Source organism: Oryctolagus cuniculus, chromosome 2 (genome assembly GCF_051225735.1).
Source record: "Oryctolagus cuniculus isolate XC-2025 breed Fujian yellow rabbit chromosome 2, ASM5122573v1, whole genome shotgun sequence".
Lineage (NCBI taxonomy): Eukaryota > Metazoa > Chordata > Mammalia > Lagomorpha > Leporidae > Oryctolagus > Oryctolagus cuniculus.
Genome location: NC_142868.1, coordinates 169,314,022 through 169,333,786, shown reverse-complemented (window position 1 = coordinate 169,333,786; position 19,765 = coordinate 169,314,022). Strand labels below are relative to the sequence as shown.

The 19,765-nt window shown below is 42.7% G+C and overlaps 1 protein-coding gene across 2 annotated transcripts; it reads left to right on the top strand.

Annotated features, from left to right (window-relative positions):
- The first annotated feature begins 88 nt into the window (after nt 1-88).
- Nucleotides 89-18,633, top strand: LOC100357811 (tetratricopeptide repeat protein 39B). 2 transcript variants are annotated; one of them, XM_002709755.6, is made up of 3 exons: nt 89-463; nt 13,206-13,266; nt 16,499-18,633. In XM_002709755.6, exon 3 carries the CDS (start codon nt 16,622-16,624, stop codon nt 18,440-18,442), a length of 1,821 nt encoding a protein of 606 aa, XP_002709801.1. In that variant the 5' UTR covers nt 89-463; nt 13,206-13,266; nt 16,499-16,621; the 3' UTR covers nt 18,443-18,633. The 2 variants fall into 2 exon arrangements, with proteins under 2 accessions (XP_002709801.1, XP_051698939.1); XM_051842979.3 differs by having other exon boundaries at nt 172-463; nt 13,209-13,266.
- The last annotated feature ends 1,132 nt before the right edge of the window (nt 18,634-19,765 follow it).

Here is a 19,765-nt window from a genome sequence, read left to right as displayed (position 1 = left end):
GAGGAAGAGCCCGGGTCCGCGCTTATATACGCGGCGGCTGGGGCGTAGTGCGCATGCGTCATCGCAACGTTCTGCGCGGCACAAAGGAGCTGGGCGGAAACAGCGAGAAGCGGCGCGGAGGGAACTGAGGCGGCGAAGACGCGGCTCACGGGCGGAGGGATACGTTTCCATGGGAACGCCACGATCTCGCCTGTAAACCCCTGGGCCTTCCCCGCGGCGTCCCGCCCCTCCCCTCCCCCTTTCCCTAAACCCGTCTCTGCTTCCTCTCGTCTCCCCTAACCCACTCCCCCTTACATCGCCCCCCGCTCTGGGGACCCCCCACGTTAGTAATCTAAGTACAGGTGCATTAGGCCGGCCTATGAAGGGCTGTAAAATTTAGCCGCTGATGTTGCAGCAGTCGCCGCCTTTCTGTTGGGGAACCCGGCCTAGTCGGCTGCTCCGTGATCTCCGGGGCACATCCCAGGTAACCGGGAGTTTGGCCGGGGGAGATCTCCGTTACCCGCGCCGTTCTGAGCAGTCACCAGCCCTGGAGAGGGACGCTGCCCCTCAGGGACTCGCGATACCTCCCGCCCTACGCCGACTCTCCAGCCCCTTCGGAGCCGGTCACCCATTTATCACCAACTGGGTCTGAGTTCTGGGACCCGGAGGGGACACGTAAATGTGTGTGTGTGTTTTGGGGGGCCGGTGGCTCCCCGTTATATTGAAATTGTGTCAAAAGCCTAAGTCCTTAGAGCGATCTGGCCAGCTGCAATTCAGAAATTAACTTGCCTCTGAAGCACTAAGTGATTTGTTCTCCCCTTCTGGTGCCGGTCTGTTGCGTGCTGTAGTGACACATCTCGTCCACTAGTGCTCAGATCCTGGGGACCGCGACTCTCAAGCCGCGTCTGAAAATCTGCCACTAGGGATTCTTTTCTTAAGTTAGAATGGCTTAAAGGTCAGTTTCGATTTTACACAATTTATTTGCTAGACACCAACTCTATTGATAACAGATTTCAGTTCTTAGCCACACACACACACACACAAAAAAAAAAACCACAGAGGCATTACACATCACAAATGCACCAGAGTTGGAACTGTCGCACCTAATTCCTTAGGTATTGTGTTTTTATCTGTTTCATCTGCTTTAACTTCACTTGGTGATTATCCACGTGGGATAGAGTGCAGGGAAAGTTCGTGAATAGAGTATAGATTCTCTCCAGGTAACTTATACCTGTATATTTTTTTCAAATTTATGAACTTATGAAAAGAATTAGACTGTCTCAAGAAAATAGGAGCTCTATAGAATATATTTATTCTCCCTTAGTCTTACTGATTTTTGTTTTTATCTGCTTAGCAGCGTTCTTCTCCAGAGGATTAAACAATAATTATAAAGATAATTTTATAATCTCCTGAATGACAGAATATCAATTCTTTCAAGCCTTATGAATTTAACTTTCTTCTATAAAGAATTTATGAAAATTGCTGTTGGGTTAAGTATAAATAACTTATTGAAAGATAGTATTTATTATATATGCTATATAACTACTAATAGACCTCAATAAATATTTTTTAATTGACTACAAAGTCAGCTGTACTAAAGAGAATTTCAAAGTGAACTGAAGCAGTCTGCCGACTTACAACAAACTACTTTCAAACACATTAAAGGGAAAGGGGTGCACCCTGACCAGCATCTATCTGCTCCCAGAGGCAGGCATTTGATGAGCTAATTAAAAATTATTGTTTTTAATGTTTTTGTTAGTTACTTTCATTTTATTTGAAAGGCAAAGAGGGACAGGCATAGAGATCTTCCACCCACTGGTTTACTCCATAAATGCCCACAACAGCCAGACTGAAGCCAGGAGCTGGGAACTCCATCCCAATCTCCTGTGTTGATGGCAGGGACTCAAGTACTTAGTTGTCACCTACTGCCTCCTAGTTTAAACAGTAGCAGGAAGCTGGATGGGAAGAAGAGTATCCAGGGCTCATCCTAGGCACTCCAACGTGACCAAACAACAAACTAAGTCACTGAACCAAACACCAGCCCCCATTTAGGTATTATTTATTCCTAGGGCCAATTCCTGGCCAGGCTCTGCTAACCTGGTTACCTTGAAAAAATGATAATTCTGCACACTATCTCCATACACTATTTTACTCTACAGTCTTTCTCTAAGAGCACACACCCAGTTATTTTCACTAAATGTCGGTCCAGGGACTGGCATTGTGGTGCAGAGGATTAATCTGCCACTTTCCATGCTAGCATCCCGTATGAGCGCCAGTTCCAGTCTCTCCTGCTCCACTTCCAATCCAGCTCCCTGCTGATGCTCCTGGGAAAGCAGTGGAAGATGGACCAAGTGCTTGGACCCCTGCTTCCCACATGGGAGACCTGGATGGAGTTCCAGGCTCCAAGCTTTGGCTTGTCCCAGTCTTGGCTGTTGTAGCCATTTGGAGAGTGAACAAAGGGATGACGGCAGCCATTGGAGAGTGAACCAACAGCAAAAGGAAGACCTTTCTCTCTGTCTCTCTCACTGTCCACTCTGCCTGTCAAAAAAAGAAAAAAGAAAGTCTCTCTCTCTCTCTCTCTCTCTCTGCCTAACTCTGCTTTCAAATGAATAAATAATTCTTTAAAAATAAATGAAATGAATGTCAGTCCAAATTAGGGAGACTTTATTGTATTTTTTTTTTTAAGATTTATTTATTTAGTTGAGAGGGAGATTGCAGAGGAAAAGAGTGACAGAGTATTCCATCCACTGGTTCATTCTCCATATGGCTGCAATGGCCAGAGCTGTGCCAATCTGAATCCAGGAGCCAGGAACTTCTTCCTGGTCTCCCAGGCAGAGACAGGGGCCCAAGGACTTGAACCATTTTCTGCTGCTTTTCCAGGCCATAGCAGAGAGCTGGATCAGAAGTGGAGCCGCTGGGACTCAAACTGCTGTCCAAATCAAATGCTGGCACTGTAGGCAGCAGCTGTACCTGCTACACCACAGCGCCAACCCCTGCTCCCCCATTTTCTAAAAAGATTATTTATTTAAAAGCAAGAGAGAGAGAGAGAGAGAGAGAGAGGTTTTTCCATGCTGATTCACAACATGCCACATCAACCAGGGTTGGGCCAGGCCAAAGCCAGGAGCCCAGAACTCCATGCATGTCTCCAACGTGGGTGGCAGGGACCCAGGTACTTGGGGCATCATCTGCTATACTCCCCGGGTGCTGGCTTCCAGCAGAAAGCTGGCTCAGAAGTGGAGCAACTGGGACTCCATCTAGGCCTTAGATATGAGACATGGGCATCGCAAGCAGAGGCTATGTCACAACATCCACTCCTCCTCCACCTTTTTTAATTGAAAGAATGTTAACTTTTTTAATCTCTTGTTTTCTTAGTAGAAAAAGTTTGTGCCTTGTGTTACCACATTTTTTTCCTAGTCTGTTTAGTCCTCAAAATCCAGGAGTCTAAAATTTCTAGTAATGAACAAAGCATGACTTTCCCCTATAAAAAATATGCAAAGGGGCAGGTGTTTACCCTAGCAGTTAAGATATCCGAATTCTTTAAGTGCCTGGATTCAATTCCTGGCTCCTGCTCCCAATTCCAGCTTCTTGCCAATACAGACCCTGGAGACATCAGGAGATGGCTCAAGTGAGTACGTCCCTGCCACCCATGAGGGAGACCTGCATTGCATTCCTGCCCCCTGCCTCCAGACCCAGCTCAGCCCTGTTCATTGCAGGCATTTGGAAAGTGAACCAGAAGATGGGAACTATCTCTCTGTTTCTTAAATAATAATGATTTCTAAAATGTTAATCTCATCCAAAGCCAGTTTCTGAGAAACAGTGAAAATAATGGTTAAAAGAACACATAGGTAGGTCTATAAAGAAGAAAAATGTCTATCCTCACTAAAAAAGAAATGCAAATTAAAACAGTACAGGGAGGGGCCGGCGCCACGGCTCACTTGGTTAATCCTCTGCCTTGAGGTGATGGCATCCCATATGGGCCGTGGTTCTAGTCCCAGCTGCTTCTCTTCCAGTCCAGCTCTCTGCTATGGTCCTGGAAGGCAGTGGAGGATGCCCCAGGTGCTTGGGGTCCTGCACCCGCATGGGAGACCGGGAGGAAGCACCTGGCTCCTGGCTTCGGATCGGCTCACCTCCGGCCGTGGTGGCCATTTGAGGAGTGAAACAATGGAAGGAAGACCTTTCTTTTTTTTTTTTTTTTTTTTTTTTTTTTTTTTTTTTCTTTTTATTTTTTAAGGAAGACCTTTCTCTCTGTCTCTCTCTCTCTCTCACTGTCTGAAACTCTACCTGTCAAATTAAAAAAAAAAAAAAAAGGGAAATTGGCACCTATAGTGCTGATAGGATTATGCAGTGATATATATATTATATTTGAAGGTTAATGACAATATGTTTTAAAATTATTAAACTGGGGTTGGGCATTGTGGTACAGAAGGTTAAGCTGCTGGCTTGGGACACCCACATCCTATGTCAGAATGCCAGTTGAGCCCTGCTGCTCTATTTCCAATCCAGCTTCCTGCTAATACATATGGGAGGCAGCAGATGATGGCCCAAGTATCTGGGACCCTGCTCTCCATGTATCAGACTCAGTTGGAATTCCTGGTTCCTGGCTTTCCGCCTAGCCCACCCCTGACTGTAGCAGCTATTTGGGGAGTAAACCAGTGGATGGAAGAACAATCTCTCTCTCTCTCTCCCCCACCTATCCTTCAAATAGATGAAAATAAATATTTAAAGATATACTAAATTACACATGTACTTTGACCCAGCAATCTACTTGATGGAATTTATTGTAGGAAATATTCATAGATTTACATGCAAAATGTTCATAGTATCTTATTTATATGTTAAAAATTTGGAACTAACTTGAAAACCACACAGAAAAGGGTTAGTTTAAATATATGACCATTTAAAATCACATTATGTAAGAATTTCTGATGTCAGAAAAATGTTTATGGTGTATAGTTAAGTAACAAAAGTAGACTTCTAAACCAAAAGTATGCTCAGAATGATTCTGGTTTTGTAAAAATAAACTGTATTAAGAAAAAGTAATTTAAATTTTCTTGTTTACTTTCCAATATTTTTCAGTTTTCTATCTTTTTTTTAAGTGGGGTGCTTGGAGAGGGAGGAACTTCAAATTGAACTTAGAAATCACCAAAGCTGTGTAAATTGAAATATATTATCATTGTCATTTTAGGCTCTAGATTGCTTGGGAGAAAATGAAGGTAATAAAGATGCTATCTGTGGGTGGCTGGAATTATGAGCATACTGTTTATACATTTTGGTTATTTACTGATTTTTTTTTCTGTTATAAGCTGGATTGATTACAAAGAAAAAATTAAAAGTAATCTTATTTTAAAGAAAAAAATACAAATTTTCAAGTGGAGGTAGTAGTGGAGGAATTAAGCAGGAGTGTTAATATATAAAAAGTCTAAATAAAAGAAAAAATATATAAAAGTCTATCATTAATACATATATTCCCAAACTGTTGACTGTGGTTACCCCCTGGGAATTGGGATGGCTTGAAGACAGGGAGGAACTTTCATTTTTTAACTTTGTAATTGGAAAGTCTTGTTTTTTAAAATATACTACTATTGCAACAGTTTTATACATCATAATATGCCCTTCCCCCATACCTCCCTAAACCATCTTACTCAGCCTTACTTTTCTTTGTAGCTCTTCTCACCCTCTGACTTACTCACTCATTGCATTGGAGTCTCTCCCAGCTACAGTGTGAGATCCGCAAGCACGAGGACTGTTTCACCCTCCTGCGTTCTCACTGCCGAGCATTGCAGTTAGACCTACAGTTGGTTCTCAGTAACGTTTTGTTAAGTTAATGAATTTTACTAAAAAGCTATTTCAGTATCTTCACTGGGTTATTGCTCAATTAGTATTTGAAGATGAATAATTTCCCAAAAGTTTTACAGTTAGCTATTTAGTGCCCAAATTCAGAACCTCTGATTCTCACAGTCCAGAAGGGTTTCTGTGACAGCAGATTTCTTCCCTAAAAGTAATTTGTTTTAGCATTTTATAAATTTATTGACAGTTGGCTTAGGGATACCCACAGCCCATACTGAAGTGCAGTTTCCAGTCCCAGCTACTCTGCTTCTAATCCAGCTTCCTGCTAATGCCTTCTGGGAACCATCAGGTGATAGCTCAAATAATTGGGTCACTGCCACCCATATGAGAGACCCAGATGGAATTCTGACATCAGCCTGGCCCAGCCATGGCTATTGCAGACATTTGGGGAGTGAACCAGAGGATGGAAGATGGATCTCTGTCTCACTCTCACGTTTCTCTCTCCCTGCTTTTCAAATAAATAAAATTAAATAATAAAAATTTTTGAAGATTTATTTCATTTATTTGAAAGACAGAGTTAGAGAGAGAGGTAGAGACAGAGAAAGAGGTCTTCCAGCCGCTGGTTCACTCTCCAGATGGCCACAACGGCCGGAGCTGCACCGATCTGAAGCGGGGAGCCAGGAGCTTCTTCTGGGTCTCCCACGTGGGTGCAGGGGCTCAAAGACCCAGGCCATCCTCTACTGCTATCCCAGGCCATAAGCAGAGAGCTGGATTGGAGGAGGAGCAACCGGAACTAGAACCGGCGCCCATAAGAGATGCTGGCACTGCAGGCGGAGGATTAACCTACTGCACCACAGTGCTGGCCCCAGTAACATTTTTTTAAACAAAAATTATAAACAATTCAAAAAACCTACCCCATTTTACCCTAAAATTGCTGTATTAGGTTATGTTCTGTGAAAACTGTTTATTGTATTTTTATGCACAAATACCCCATCCCTCCTCAGCCAGATGCAGCTTGTTCAGAGTTTCTCACCCAATATTTCTCACACAGATCATTTTAACTATAATTTTAAAATTCTTAGTTGGTCTTCCCATTATTTTCCTGAACTTTACAGTTATTCTGTCACAATCTTGAAAGGCATTTTGATTTCCATCACCTCAGATTTCAGTGAGGCAGTTTTACTACTGTCATGGACAAGGTGCTAATGAGGTCCAAGTTTTGTTTCCCATAGTAGCCTTCCAGCTTTTATTTATTTATTTTTTTAAAGTTTTTTACTTTTTTATTTGACAGAGTTATAGACAGTGAGAGAGAGAGAGAGAGAGAGATCTTCCTTCTGTTGGTTCACTCCCCAAATGGCCACTACAGCTGGCGCTGCGCCAATCTGAAGCCAGGAGCCAGGTGCTTCTCCTGGTCTACCATGTGGGTGCAGAAGCCCAAGCACTTGGGCCATTCTCCACTGCCCTCCCGGGCCCCAGTAGAGAGCTGGACTGGAAGAGGAGCAACCGGGACTAGAACCCGGTGCCCATATGGGATGCCGTCGCCTCAAGGCGGAGGATTAACAAGTGAGCCACAGCGCCAGCCCCTAGCCTTCCAGCTTTTATGAAAGGGGACAGCGCTGTGGGATAGTAAACTAAGCCTTTGCCTATTGCACCTACATCCCATCTGGGTAGTGAACCAGCAGATGGAAGACCTTTTTCTCTGTCTCTCCCTCTCTGTCTGTAACTCTACCTCTCAAATAAATAAATAAAATCTTAAAAAAAAAAAAAAAGAGGATAACTGAATATTTGGAATACTGCAGGGAGAGTATAAATCACTCAACACAACCTTTATACCACCTGATTTACAATCTTAGTTATGCTAGGTGTACTCCTTTTCATCTTCCATTCTTCAAAAGCCTGTATTATACACCTAATAAGTGTTAGAATAAGTGTTAGCTATTGTACTTAAGTAAGCACCAGAATAAAAAGATAAATGTAAGGACCTTGCCCTCAGATAAGTCTAGTAGGATGCAAACACATAAAATACATTTTTTTTTTTTTTTGACAGGCAGAGTGGACAGTGAGAGAGAGAGACAGAGAGAAAGGTCTTCCTTTGCCATTGGTTCACCCTCCAATGGCCACCACAGCCGGCGCACCGCGCTGATCCGAAGGCAGGAGCCAGGTACTTATCCTGGTCTCCCATGGGGTGCAGGGCCCAAGCACCTGGGCCATCCTCCACTGCACTCCCGGGCCACAGCAGAGAGCTGGCCTGGAAGAGGGGCAACCGGGACAGAATCCGGCACCCCGACCGGGACTAGAACCCCGTGTGCCGGCGCCGCAAGGTGGAGGATTAGCCTAGTAAGCCGCGGCGCCAGCCTCATAAAATACATATTTTTAAAAAATTACTTTTCAGAGCGCTCATCAAATTTGTTCAGAGTTCTAATCAAATTGTTCACAAATCATTTCCCTCTTTTCTCTCTCCTGACTTAGGTGCTGTGAAATTCCAGAGCAACTATTTCTTATGGTATTCTTATCACTGCATAATTTCTTTCCATGTAGATCCTTTGTTTATAACTAGTCATTGGTTTATATAAGCCTGCTCAATCTGGCATCTATTGAGTTGTCTTGAAGCACACTCGTCCATATTTTGTGTTAGTATGTTCTTTCCGGCCCTTCTGCCCTCCCACCAATGAGAAGACAATCTGGTTAAATGTTTTCTAGGATTTTGTGGCTCCAGATTTTATCCAAAAGCTCAACTGTTCCACAGTCTTAGAAAATATAATTTTTTAAAGGAGAGTCTCCCTCACTGCTATAGATCTGTAGGCATTCTGTAAAGGTAATATGTTTGCCTTTTGTTATTTTTTGAAGTTTATTTATTTAGTTGAAGGGCAAAGCTACATAGAGAAACAGAGAGAGAGAGAGAGACAGAGAGAGAGAAAAAAAGAGATCTTCCATCCACTGACTACAAAAGGTGCTCAACAGCTGGGACAGGACTAGGCCAGGTCAAAGTCCAGAGCCTGGAATTCCATCTGGGTCTCCCAGACTCAATTACTTAAGCCTTGAGCTTAAGTCATGTCAATTAGCACTCCTTCCAGGATGCACATTAGCAGGAAGTTATATCCAAAGCAGGGTAGTCAGGACTCAAATTGACACTCCAGTATAGGATGTAGGTATCCTAAGTGGTAGCTTAACCTGCTGTGCTATAACACGCACCCTGAAACCTGCTTTTTTGCGGCATGCGACTGTTAATTTCATGTGTCAAATTGACAGGGCCATGGGGTGCCCAGACATTATTCCCAATGTGTCTGTAAGGATGTTTGTGAATGACATTAACATTTATTTTTTATTTTTTTTTTTATTATTTTTTTTTTGACAGGCAGAGTGGACAGTGAGAGAGAGAGACAGAGAGAAAGGTCTTCCTTTTGCCGTTGGTTCACCCTCCAATGGCCGCCGCGGTCGGCGCGCTGCGGCCGGCGCACCGCGCTGATCCGATGGCAGGAGCCAGGAGCCAGGTGCTTTTCCTGGTCTCCCATGGGGTGCAGGGCCCAAGCACCTGGGCCATCCTCCACTGCACTCCCTGGCCACAGCAGAGAGCTGGCCTGGAAGAGGGGCAACCGGGATAGAATCCGGTGCCCTGACCGGGACTAGAACCCGGTGTGCCGGCGCCGCTAGGCGGAGGATTAGCCTAGTGAGCCGCGGCGCCGGCCGACATTAACATTTAAGTAGAAGAGATTGATTTACCAAATACTTGGAGGCCTTATCTAGTCATTTAGGTCCCAGAAAAAAAAGGGTGAGTGAGAGAGAACTCCTCCTGCCTCACGGATTGAGTTGGGATATTTCTCTTTTCCTGCCTTCAAACTAAAACTGTAAAATTGATTCTTCTTGAGTCTTAAACCTGTCATCTTTGGGATGGAAATTTATAACACTGGCTCTCTTGGTTTGCAGGCATTTGGACTCTCACTGGAATTACACCATTGGCTCCCGGTCTTGAGGCATCTCAGCCACTCTTATTGCATGAACCAATTCCTTATAATAAATCTTGATAGATAGATGTGTTTATAGAGGATATAATATCAACATAGATATAGGCTTGGACATAAATATTCCCAGGAGAACCCTAATACTGTGCATTATACCATAAACAATTTGCCAAGTCACTAAATATTCTACAATATTATAATATTTGCATAGTAGTTCACTATATAGATATTTTCTGTTGTAAGAAATTTAAGGTTGCTTTCGTTTTATATGTTTTACATAAAGGCTGGAATGAAAATAGCTTGCATAGATTTTATGCACATCCCTGATTGTTTCTTTAGAATAATTCAATCCATAAGTTAAATTACTGGGCCAAAGAGTCTGAAAAGTGTAAAAAGGTTTTAAAGCATTTCAATTAGCACTCCAAAATTGTCCCACCCATTTAAACATATTATCAACAAGTCCACATGGTTATTTGATTCACCATATATTAGCTAATGCTGGGCTTTATAGTTTTGTAATTTTATGGCTTTGTAAATATTTTATTTTATTTTATTTATTTATTTTTTTATTTTTGACAGGCAGAATGGACAGTGAGAGAGAGAGAGACAGAGAGAAAGGTCTTCCTTTTTGCCGTTGGTTCACCCTCCAATGGCCGCCGCGGCCGGCGCGCTGCAGCCGGCGCTGATCCGAAGGCAGGAGCCAGGTGCTTCTCCTGGTCTCCCATGCGGGTGCAGTGCCCAAGGACTTGGGCCATCCTCCACTGCACTCCTGGGCCATAGCAGAGGGCTGGCCTGGAAGAGGGGCAAGCGGGACAGAATCCGGCGCCCCAACCAGGACTAGAATCTGGTGTGCCAGCGCCGCAAGGCGGAGGATTAGCCTATTGAGCCGCGGCACTGGCCAACATTTGATTTTAAAAATAGATATTTTTAATGTGTATTATGTTGATTAATAGTAAGGTTGAACAGAAGTTTATCGGCAATTTGGAGTGTTTCATCTATCTTTTGATTCAAAGGGACTCTTTCAATGTTAAGGACATCTATTCTTTTTGTATTCACTAATGTGTTTCCGTGACTTTTAGTATGCATAGTCAATTGATTTATTTCAGTGTATATAACTTGAAAAGTGTCATAACCATTTGGTAAGATGTTATCTTAATGACTAAATGCCAATTGTTACACTTGGTGATAAAAACAGGTATAAAATCACAGTTAGAAAACAGGCTTTAATAATATATGCAGTCCATGGGGCTGGCGCCGTGGCACCTGCGGCACTGGCCTCCCATGTGGGCGCCAGTTCTAGTCCTGGCTGCTCCTCCTCCAATCCAGCTCTCTGCAATGGCCTGGGAAAGCAGTAGAAAATGACCCAAGTGCTTAGGCCCCTGCACCCACATGGGAGACCCAGAAGAAGCTCCTGGCTTCAGATCGACACAGCTCTGGCTGTTGCAGCCATTTGAGGAGTAAACCAACAGAAGGAAGACCTTTCTCTCTGTCTCTCCCTCTCACTGTAACTCTACCTTTCAAATAAATAAATAAAATCTTTTTTAAAAAAAATAATATATGTAGTACCAGGGAGAGGGCAGTTTAGCCTAGCGGTTAAGATGCTCACCTCCCATATGGAAATGTTGGATTCATTTTCTGGCTCCAGCTCCTGACTCCAGATTTCCACCAGTGCAGAAACTTGGGCGCCCAAGTGATTGGATTCTGGCCACCCACATCAGAGTCCCGAATTGTGTGCCTAGCTCCTGGCTCCAGCCCGGGCTCATTTGGGCATCTGGGGACTGAATCTGTAGATGGGTGCTCTCTTTCTTTCTCTGCCTCCCTAATTAATTAATTAATATTTAAAAATAAAAAAATCTAGAGAATCAGGTCTCACAGCTGAGGGTTCCATATCCATCAATTTAATCAACTGTGGGTTGAAAAAATTGAGTCTACTGAACATGTACGGATTTTTTCCCTTGTTATTATTCACTAAATAATATAATATAACAAATACTTACATAGCATTTACAAGGTATTAGTTTTTATAAAACGTCATATATAGAGAGGATATACATAGGTTATGTGCAAATATGAACATTTTATATGAGGGATTTGAGCATCTGAATTTCAATATCTATGGGTGGTCTGGAACCAATCCCTCATGGCTGCTGAGGGGTGACTGCATTCCAAGTGCTGTGATAGCACAGGGCATGGCAGGAGCACATAGGATATCTGCTTATTTTGGTCTGAAAAAAAAAAGATCGAGACCCCCATGTCTTCTAAACCTCTGGTCAAATGTCACCTGATCAGGGAGGACTTCCCTGACTCTTGTACATAAAAAGCAAATATTTCACACCAAGTAGTTCTCCAGATTCCTTATTCTGCTCTAACTGGTGCAGCATGTAAAAACAGCTGGCATGTTATTTATTCTTTTTTTTCTTGTTTCTCTCCTCCCACCAGTGTCTCTCCCTTAAGAAAATCAACTCCATAAGAGTGTTGTTCACAGGAATTCATTTAAATAGGTGTTGAATGAAAAGAAGGAAGCCTCTTGTGTGTTGGTAGAAGAGGTTTGCCTCATCCTTGTCCATCTCAGCTCCTCCCTTCATCTGTTCTCGGTGTAGTCCCTTCTGCCTCTTTTTTTTTTTTTTTAATTTTCTTTTTTGGTCATCTCAACCTCTCCCTCTCCATCTCACTCAAGCTCCCTAACTGATTGATCTTCCTGGCTCAGTATTAGCCTCCTGTAAACCATTCTCCTCACCAGATTTATCTTTCCAATTAAAAATATTTTTTAAAAAGATATATTTTAAAAAGATATATTTATTTGAAAGGCTGAGTTACACACACACAGAGAGAGAGAGAGAGAGAGAGAAAGAGAGAGAGAGAGAGACAGAGAAGAGAGAGAGAGGGACAGAGAGATCTTCCATCTGCTGGTTCACTCCCCAAATTGCCACCATGGTCAGAACTGAGCCAATCTGAAGCCAGGAGCCAGGAGCTTCATCCTGGTCTCCCACATAGGTGCAGGGGCTGAAGCACTTGGGTCACCCTCCACTGTTTTCCCACACATTAGCAGGGAGCTGGATGGGAAGTGGGACAGTCAGGACTCTAACCAGTGCCCATTTGGGATACCAGCATTGCAGGCAGTGGCTTACCCCATTAGGCCACAATGCCGGCCCCCAAATGAAAAAGTTACACAGCAGGTAAAGGTAAAGAAGCCACTACAGAGAGAATATTTTAAATAAGATCAACAGGAGTATGACTCCACCTTTATTAGCAAACATTTTGGGGCTTCTGTACAAAGAGGTCAGCACCCTAAACTCCACTTAAAACAATTCAGTGGACACCCACACGCACCCTGTGGCAAGCCATGTGTGGAGACTGGGGTGGGGAGGATGTACAGAATAATACTGTTTCCTGAGGATTCACTGTGTGTACCTGGTACTGTCTAACTGCCTCAAGTTCACTGTTCCCCACAACTCTTTGATCATGACTCTTTTTCCCTAGTAGCAAATGAGGAAACAGAGGACACAGTAAGGCCAAGAAGGGAAAAAACCAGGATTCAAAGGTAAGCAGTTTGGCTTCACAGTCTGTGCTTGTTACTGTTTGACAACCTTAGTGATGAGCATTGTTGGAGAGGTAAGAGGCACCTCAAATCAGCAAGGAGAATTTATAGGGTTTGGTCACCCATGGGAGGGGAAAAGGACAGAGAGTCTGAGGTAGAAGAAGGTGCTAATTTTAGAGGTCAATAAATAACATCCTTATTTCTCCCCTGAGTTCAGAACTCATGAGAGGCAGATGCAAGACTCAGGTGGAAGGAGACCAAAGTATGACCTTTATGATTAAGTTGATAGTGATTGTGGTTTCTCATGTTCTGTCAGGTGCACTCTTTAATAATTCACCCCTCATTAAACAGATTTACCCACCTGATGCCAGGCACAGCTGGAGATCAAAAAACAAACTCTTCCTATTTTTCGCTATTAGACTACAGAGAGGCTGGCTCCAAAACAAAAGAATCCAGAAGGCATTTAGTTCCCCATTACCACACTTTTCCAGTACCTTCTGTCACCTCCCAGCTAGCAATCAGCCCACCAGCCAGGAATATTCCTCTAGTACAAAATTTCCCTAATGGAAACACTAAGAAGAGAGAATAAGTACCCCTCAACAGCATCTCTGAAAACTTAACATTATTGACAACACAAGTGTTAGTCCTTGAAGTGGGGAAAAATAGAATCCCAATCCCAAAAAATACTAGAGAAAAACAAATGACTATATCTATATGTGTTTCTTGGGAATAGGGAACCCAGAAATTATGTGGTAAAGTTCACAACTTGCTTTCAAAAAATTCCTAGACTTGTTTTGTGGACACTTGAATTCACTTAGTAAGTTCATCTATTAATGCCTACTTTGTTCCAGGGAATGTGCTAAAACTGGGATATAAAGCTGAATAAAACACAAGTGATGCCTTGAAGCTCCTGGGCTACTGGTAAAAACAGGTGTATAAGTAGTTTGAATGCAGTGAGAGAAACACAAATGGAGACCTAGAGGGTCAGGAGAGTGATTATGCAGACAGAGTTTGATGAGGTTTCAGAAAAGTAAAATTTGAGCTGTCTTGAATAGAGCATAGAAATTTGAAATCATTTGGTTTAGGCCAGAGGAAAGGAACCTTTGTCCTTGGATTGCATCTGGCTGTTATGTAGGTTTCTTTGGATAACCTTGATCTAGCAGGTACTATTGATGCCCCAGGAATGAGTTCCCTCCTAATGGTCTTCAAGTCTGTTCCTCACAGAACTGAGCCTTTCAGGTCTATGTGTAACTGAGCCTTGCAAAGCATAATGGTTTCAGTTACTAAATTCCTGAAGCATAACTGAACTTTAAGGAATAAAAACAAGAATTTCTCTAAAATAACAACTTTAAGGCTGTGCTCCCATTATTTTTGTCCCTCGAATGTAATCCATTTGCTCTCTCCGTCTGTGTAAAAATCTGCACCTCTCTTTATTTTTCTTTTGATTATGCTTTTTTGCTTAAGTACACTTGTGATTATTATAGATCATCATTTTAATAGTTTCTGTTAAAGTGTTCTGCTAGCTGTTTCTACTGTTAAAAATAGATTAATTGAACCTCTAGTGTTTTATGAGTAAATTAAATAGCTTGATATTTGAAACTGGGCTTCCATTGTGCCCACCCTCATCCCCCCCTTCCTGGAGAAAAGAGATCTACCAAAATTTTAGAGTAGTATTGTGATAATATTACACTTAAATTTCTTCTTCCTAATGTCAACAATGCTAGGAACTCATTTCAGTTTATAATGCTGTCTCCATGTCCACAGTCCCATATGATTGACCATAATATTTCATTTCTTTTCTGATTTTTCATGAAAATACATGCAAGTGCAGTGATGGTCCTAAGAATAGCATGGGATGCATTTTTTAAAAAGATTTATTTATTTGAAAGAGTTACACAGAGAGAGAAGGAGAGGCAGAGAGAGAGAGAGAGGTCTTCCATCTGCTGGTTCACTCCTAATTGGCCGCAGCTGCTGGAGCTGTGCTGATCCGAAGCCAGGAGCCAGGAGCTTCCTCCAGGTCTTCCATGTGGTGCAGGAGTCCAAGGACTTGGACCATCCTCCACTGCTTTCCCAGGCCATAGCAGAGAGCTGGAGTGGAAGTGGAGTAGCCGGGACTTGAGCTGGCGCCCATATGGGATACTGGCACAGCAGGCAGCGGCTCTACTCACTACACCATAGCAGCGACCCCAGGATGCATTTTTAATTCTTTGGATAATTCATTCCTTCTTTAGTCTTAATTGGAGAGCCATGTAAATACCTTCCCATTTCCAGCCAGGTTTGTGTTCCCTGAGGCTTCCCATATAGAAAATTTACAGCTATCAGTATACAATTCTTTTTTTTTTTTTTTTTGGGACAGGCAGAGTTAGTGAGAGAGAGAGAGAAAAAAAAAAAAAAAACAGAGAGAAAGGTCTTCCTTCCATTGGTTCACCCCCCAAATGGCCACTATGGCTAGCGCTGCACCTATCCGAAGCCAGGAGCCAGGTGCTTCCTCTTGGTCTCCCACGCGGGTGCAGGGCCCAAGGACTTGGGCCATCCTCCACTGCCCTCCCTGGCCACAGCAGAGAGCTGAACTGGAAGAAGGGCAACTGGGACTAGAACCCTGAGTGCCGGCGCCACAGGCAGAGGATTAGCCTAGTGAGCCACGGCGCTGGCCAGTATACAATTCTAAAATAGAAATACACAAAGTATGCTCTTTTGTAATTGGTACATTAAAAAGATGGTTTAAAAAGAACCTCTTTTGTTTACAAAGGATTTACTTCGGAGTGTTTTTAAACAGCAGGTTTACTTTACTACATGCCAAATGATCTGAACTTTTCACAAATGCATCTTCTAGATAAATAAAATTATCTTTAGGGACAGGTGTTTGGGGTATAGTTAAATGCTTGCATCCTATATATCAGAGTGCTTGTGTTTGAATCCCAGTTGTGCACCTGATTCCAGCCTCCCGCCAATGTGCACCCTAAAAGGCAGCAAATGATGACTATAGCACTGAGGTTCCTACCCCCCTTATGGGAGACTTCGATGAAGTTCCTGGATCCTGGCTTCAGCTTTGTTTAGGGCATTTGGGGAAATGAACAAGCAGATGGAAAATCTCTGTCTCTGTCTCTCTGCCTTTATTTAAACATTTTTTTAAATGAAATAAAACTCTCTTTTCTTTTCCCCCTGTCTGACATAGATGAGACTATCCTAATGCTGTACCTCACAGCTGGTTGTTTGTTTGCCTCCATTTTAACAGCGACACCTCAGGCCGAGCTTCGTGTGGAAGAAGTGCCCCCCATCAGGAAAGCAAGAAGCTACCCTCGTTGTGACCACATCACTCCACATTAGATAGTTCCCATCTCTAAGTGGGGAAGCAAATATGTCACTTATTCTAAGTAAAAGAGAAAATAATCAGAAGGACAAGTTAAATATATCACTTACTCTAACTAAAGCAGAGAGTGACCGGGAGATCATGTTAAATAGATCACTTTCTCTAAGAAGAGAAACTGATCAGGAGGACACCTTTGAGGACGCCTATGAAACCATCCCCGTGGCAACAACAATGAATCTACTATCTTCCTTGGAAGAATGTACAACTGCATTGTATTTATTTCTAAATAACAGATTCTCAGATGCAATAAGTCTCATTTATCCATGGTCTAAAAACAGCACATACCATGCCCTCATGTATGGTATCCTTATGGTTGTCAAGGCCATTCTGACTTTTGAGCCACAAGACATACAGATTGGAATGACTGCTGCAAAGGAGGCTTTGAAAACCTGTAACAGTTTCCGAAAAAAGCCTAGGATAATGGCTTTGTCTCGTCTTGTGAGTAGACAGGGAATAAAAGCTATCAAAGAAGAAGAATTGCATGCAGAAGTCTGTTATGCTGAGTGTCTGATCTTGAAATCCACCATAACATTTATACAGGATGACAGCATGCTTGGTTTTCTTAAAAGTGGGATCAACGTTGGGTCAAGTTACCAAATATACAAAGACTGTCAGCAAGTATTAATGCATATACCTAACAACCAAAGCAAAGCCCACAAGCACCTGGTTGGAGGAGTCAAATTTGGACTTGGAGCATTCAATTTAATGTTATCACTTGTGCCACCAAAGACTCTGAAACTGCTCAATATTGTTGGATATTCTGGTGATAGAGAGGTAGGCTTGGCTTTGCTTAATGAAAGTGCATCTGAAATCCATATAAATAATATCCTAAGTGTTTTAACTCTATTCTTCTACTATAGTTACATCTATGTAGCTTTTGGTGTTGAAAAGGTTTCAATATCTGCTACAGAGAATCTCTTCTTAGTCTACCTCCATAAATTTCCAAACTGTGTGGTACTTAAATTTTTTCATGCACGTTTTACTATGCTGAGAGGAAATTTTGAAAGGGCACAGTTAAAATTACAGGAGTGCATTTTTACTCAGAATGAGTGGAAACAGATTCATCACCTCTGCTACTGGGAACTCATGTGGTGTCACATCTTTATGCAGGAGTGGAGGCAGGCTTACCACTATGCCAACCTACTGTCTCAACATAGCAGGTGGTCCAAGGCAATTTATATGTACAGTAAAGCTATAATATTGGCTTTGCTTCCTTCTGAATTTGTGAAATCAGTGAGTGAGGACAAGAACGCTCTCTTCTTAAAAGTGGATAGCCTGAGAATCAAATTTTTAGGAACTCCTGTGCCAATAGAGAAGTTTGTTGCTGAGAAAGGTCAGCGCTATGCTACGACTACAGGCTGGTTTACAGCACAGCCCCTTCTGGAATTCATTTATGCCTGGAGTGGTTTCCGAGTCATGAGCAAAAAAATAGAGCTTATTTCAAGCTGGCTATCCATAATTGACAAAGGAAAAGGCCTTTTACAAGAAAACCCAAATGAAGAGTATGGCACAGACGACTTAAGTTTGTTAAATTTACTGAAAGGTCTGTGCCTGAAACACTTAGGTAAATATTTGAAGGCCGAGCACTACTTTAATCGTGTCATTCAAAAGGAAAAATTCTTAAAATATGACCATTATCTGGTGCCATATACTTACTATGAACTGGGAATTCTACACTATCTAAAAGGAGATTATGCCAGTGCAACAAAAAACCTAGACAACATAAAAAACTACAAAGACTATTCCATGGAAGCCCGGTTACAGTTTAGGGCTCATATAGCCCTTGAGCAAATAGCTAAAGAAAAGTAATAGCTTTGCGTATTATGAGTGAAATATCTGCAATCAACAGTTAGCAGGTAGAAAAATGATTTCTTTGTGGAGAAAAATCCAAGAGGCAGCTGCTAAGAATTTGATCAGTAGCAAGTAAGAAAGGACTTTGCCATGACTTTTCCCTGTTTCCTTCTGCATACCTATAAAATGGAATATCTTAGACTGGCAAATGGAGTGATGCTCATCCTTGAAAAAGGGCAAATGACATACATTATAAAAGTGCTCTCTGTTATATTATTAATATATTGATTATGTTACATAACATTTTCCAAATCTCAAAAAATGTTTTCAACATCTCAGTAGATAATGTATGCAATATGCAAGTAAAACAGTATAAGTAGCTACACTAGGGATCTTAGTGCTCTATAAATGTTTTTATTTTTATTTTTTTTTTGAAATTATTTCAGGTCTTACTGAGTTTTCAACAATGGTGCACTGAATGGGAGTAGCATGGACTTATACATGATCATTTTTTTTTTTTTTTAAGATTTATTTGCTTGGAGACCAGGAGAAGCATCTGGCTCCTGGCTTCGGATCAGCACGGTGCGTCAGCCACAGCAGCCATTGGAGGGGTGAACCAACGGAAAAAAGGAAGACCTTTCTCTCTGTCTCTCTCTCTCACTGTCTAACTCTGCCTGTTTTTTAAAAAAAAAAAAAAAAAAGTATTTGCTTGAAAGAGTTACACAGAAAAAGACAGGCAGAGAGAAAGACAGAGAGGTCTTCCATCCGCTGGTTCACTCCCCAGTTGGCCACAACAGCCGGAGCTGTGTCAATCCGAAGCCAGGAGCTTCTGAGTCTCCCATGCGGGTGCAGGGGTCCAAGGAGTTGGGCCATCTTCTACTGCTTTTCCAGACCATAGCAGAGAAGTGGGGCAGCTGGGACTCAAACCGGTTCCCATATGGGACGCTGCGGCGCTGCAGGCAGCAGCTTTACCCACTATGCCATAGTGCCCGGCCCCGCATGATCATTTCTATTGGCTTTTTTTTTTTTTTTTTTTTTTTGGGGTGCAGGGCCCAAGCACTTGGGCCATCCTCCACTGCACTCCCTGGCCACAGCAGAGAGCTGGCCTGGAAGAGGGGCAACCGGGACAGAATCCGGCGCCCCAACCGGGACTAGAACCCGGTGCGCCGGCGCCGCTAGGCGGAGGATTAGCCCAGTGAGCCGCGGCGCCGGCCATCTATTGGCTTTTTATATCAGAGAATTTCTCTTCTGGGATCAGTAGTAGGTTTTGTCCTGTTTCATTAGGAAGCTCAGATATGGATTTATAATGGCTACAGAGAAGAGAGAAGCCCCCTCCCCCCA

What these genes read in the sequence shown, in the direction of transcription:
- LOC100357811 (XM_002709755.6), top strand. Translation starts at nt 16,622, where the DNA reads ATGTCACTTATTCTAAGTAAAAGAGAAAATAATCAGAAGGACAAGTTA.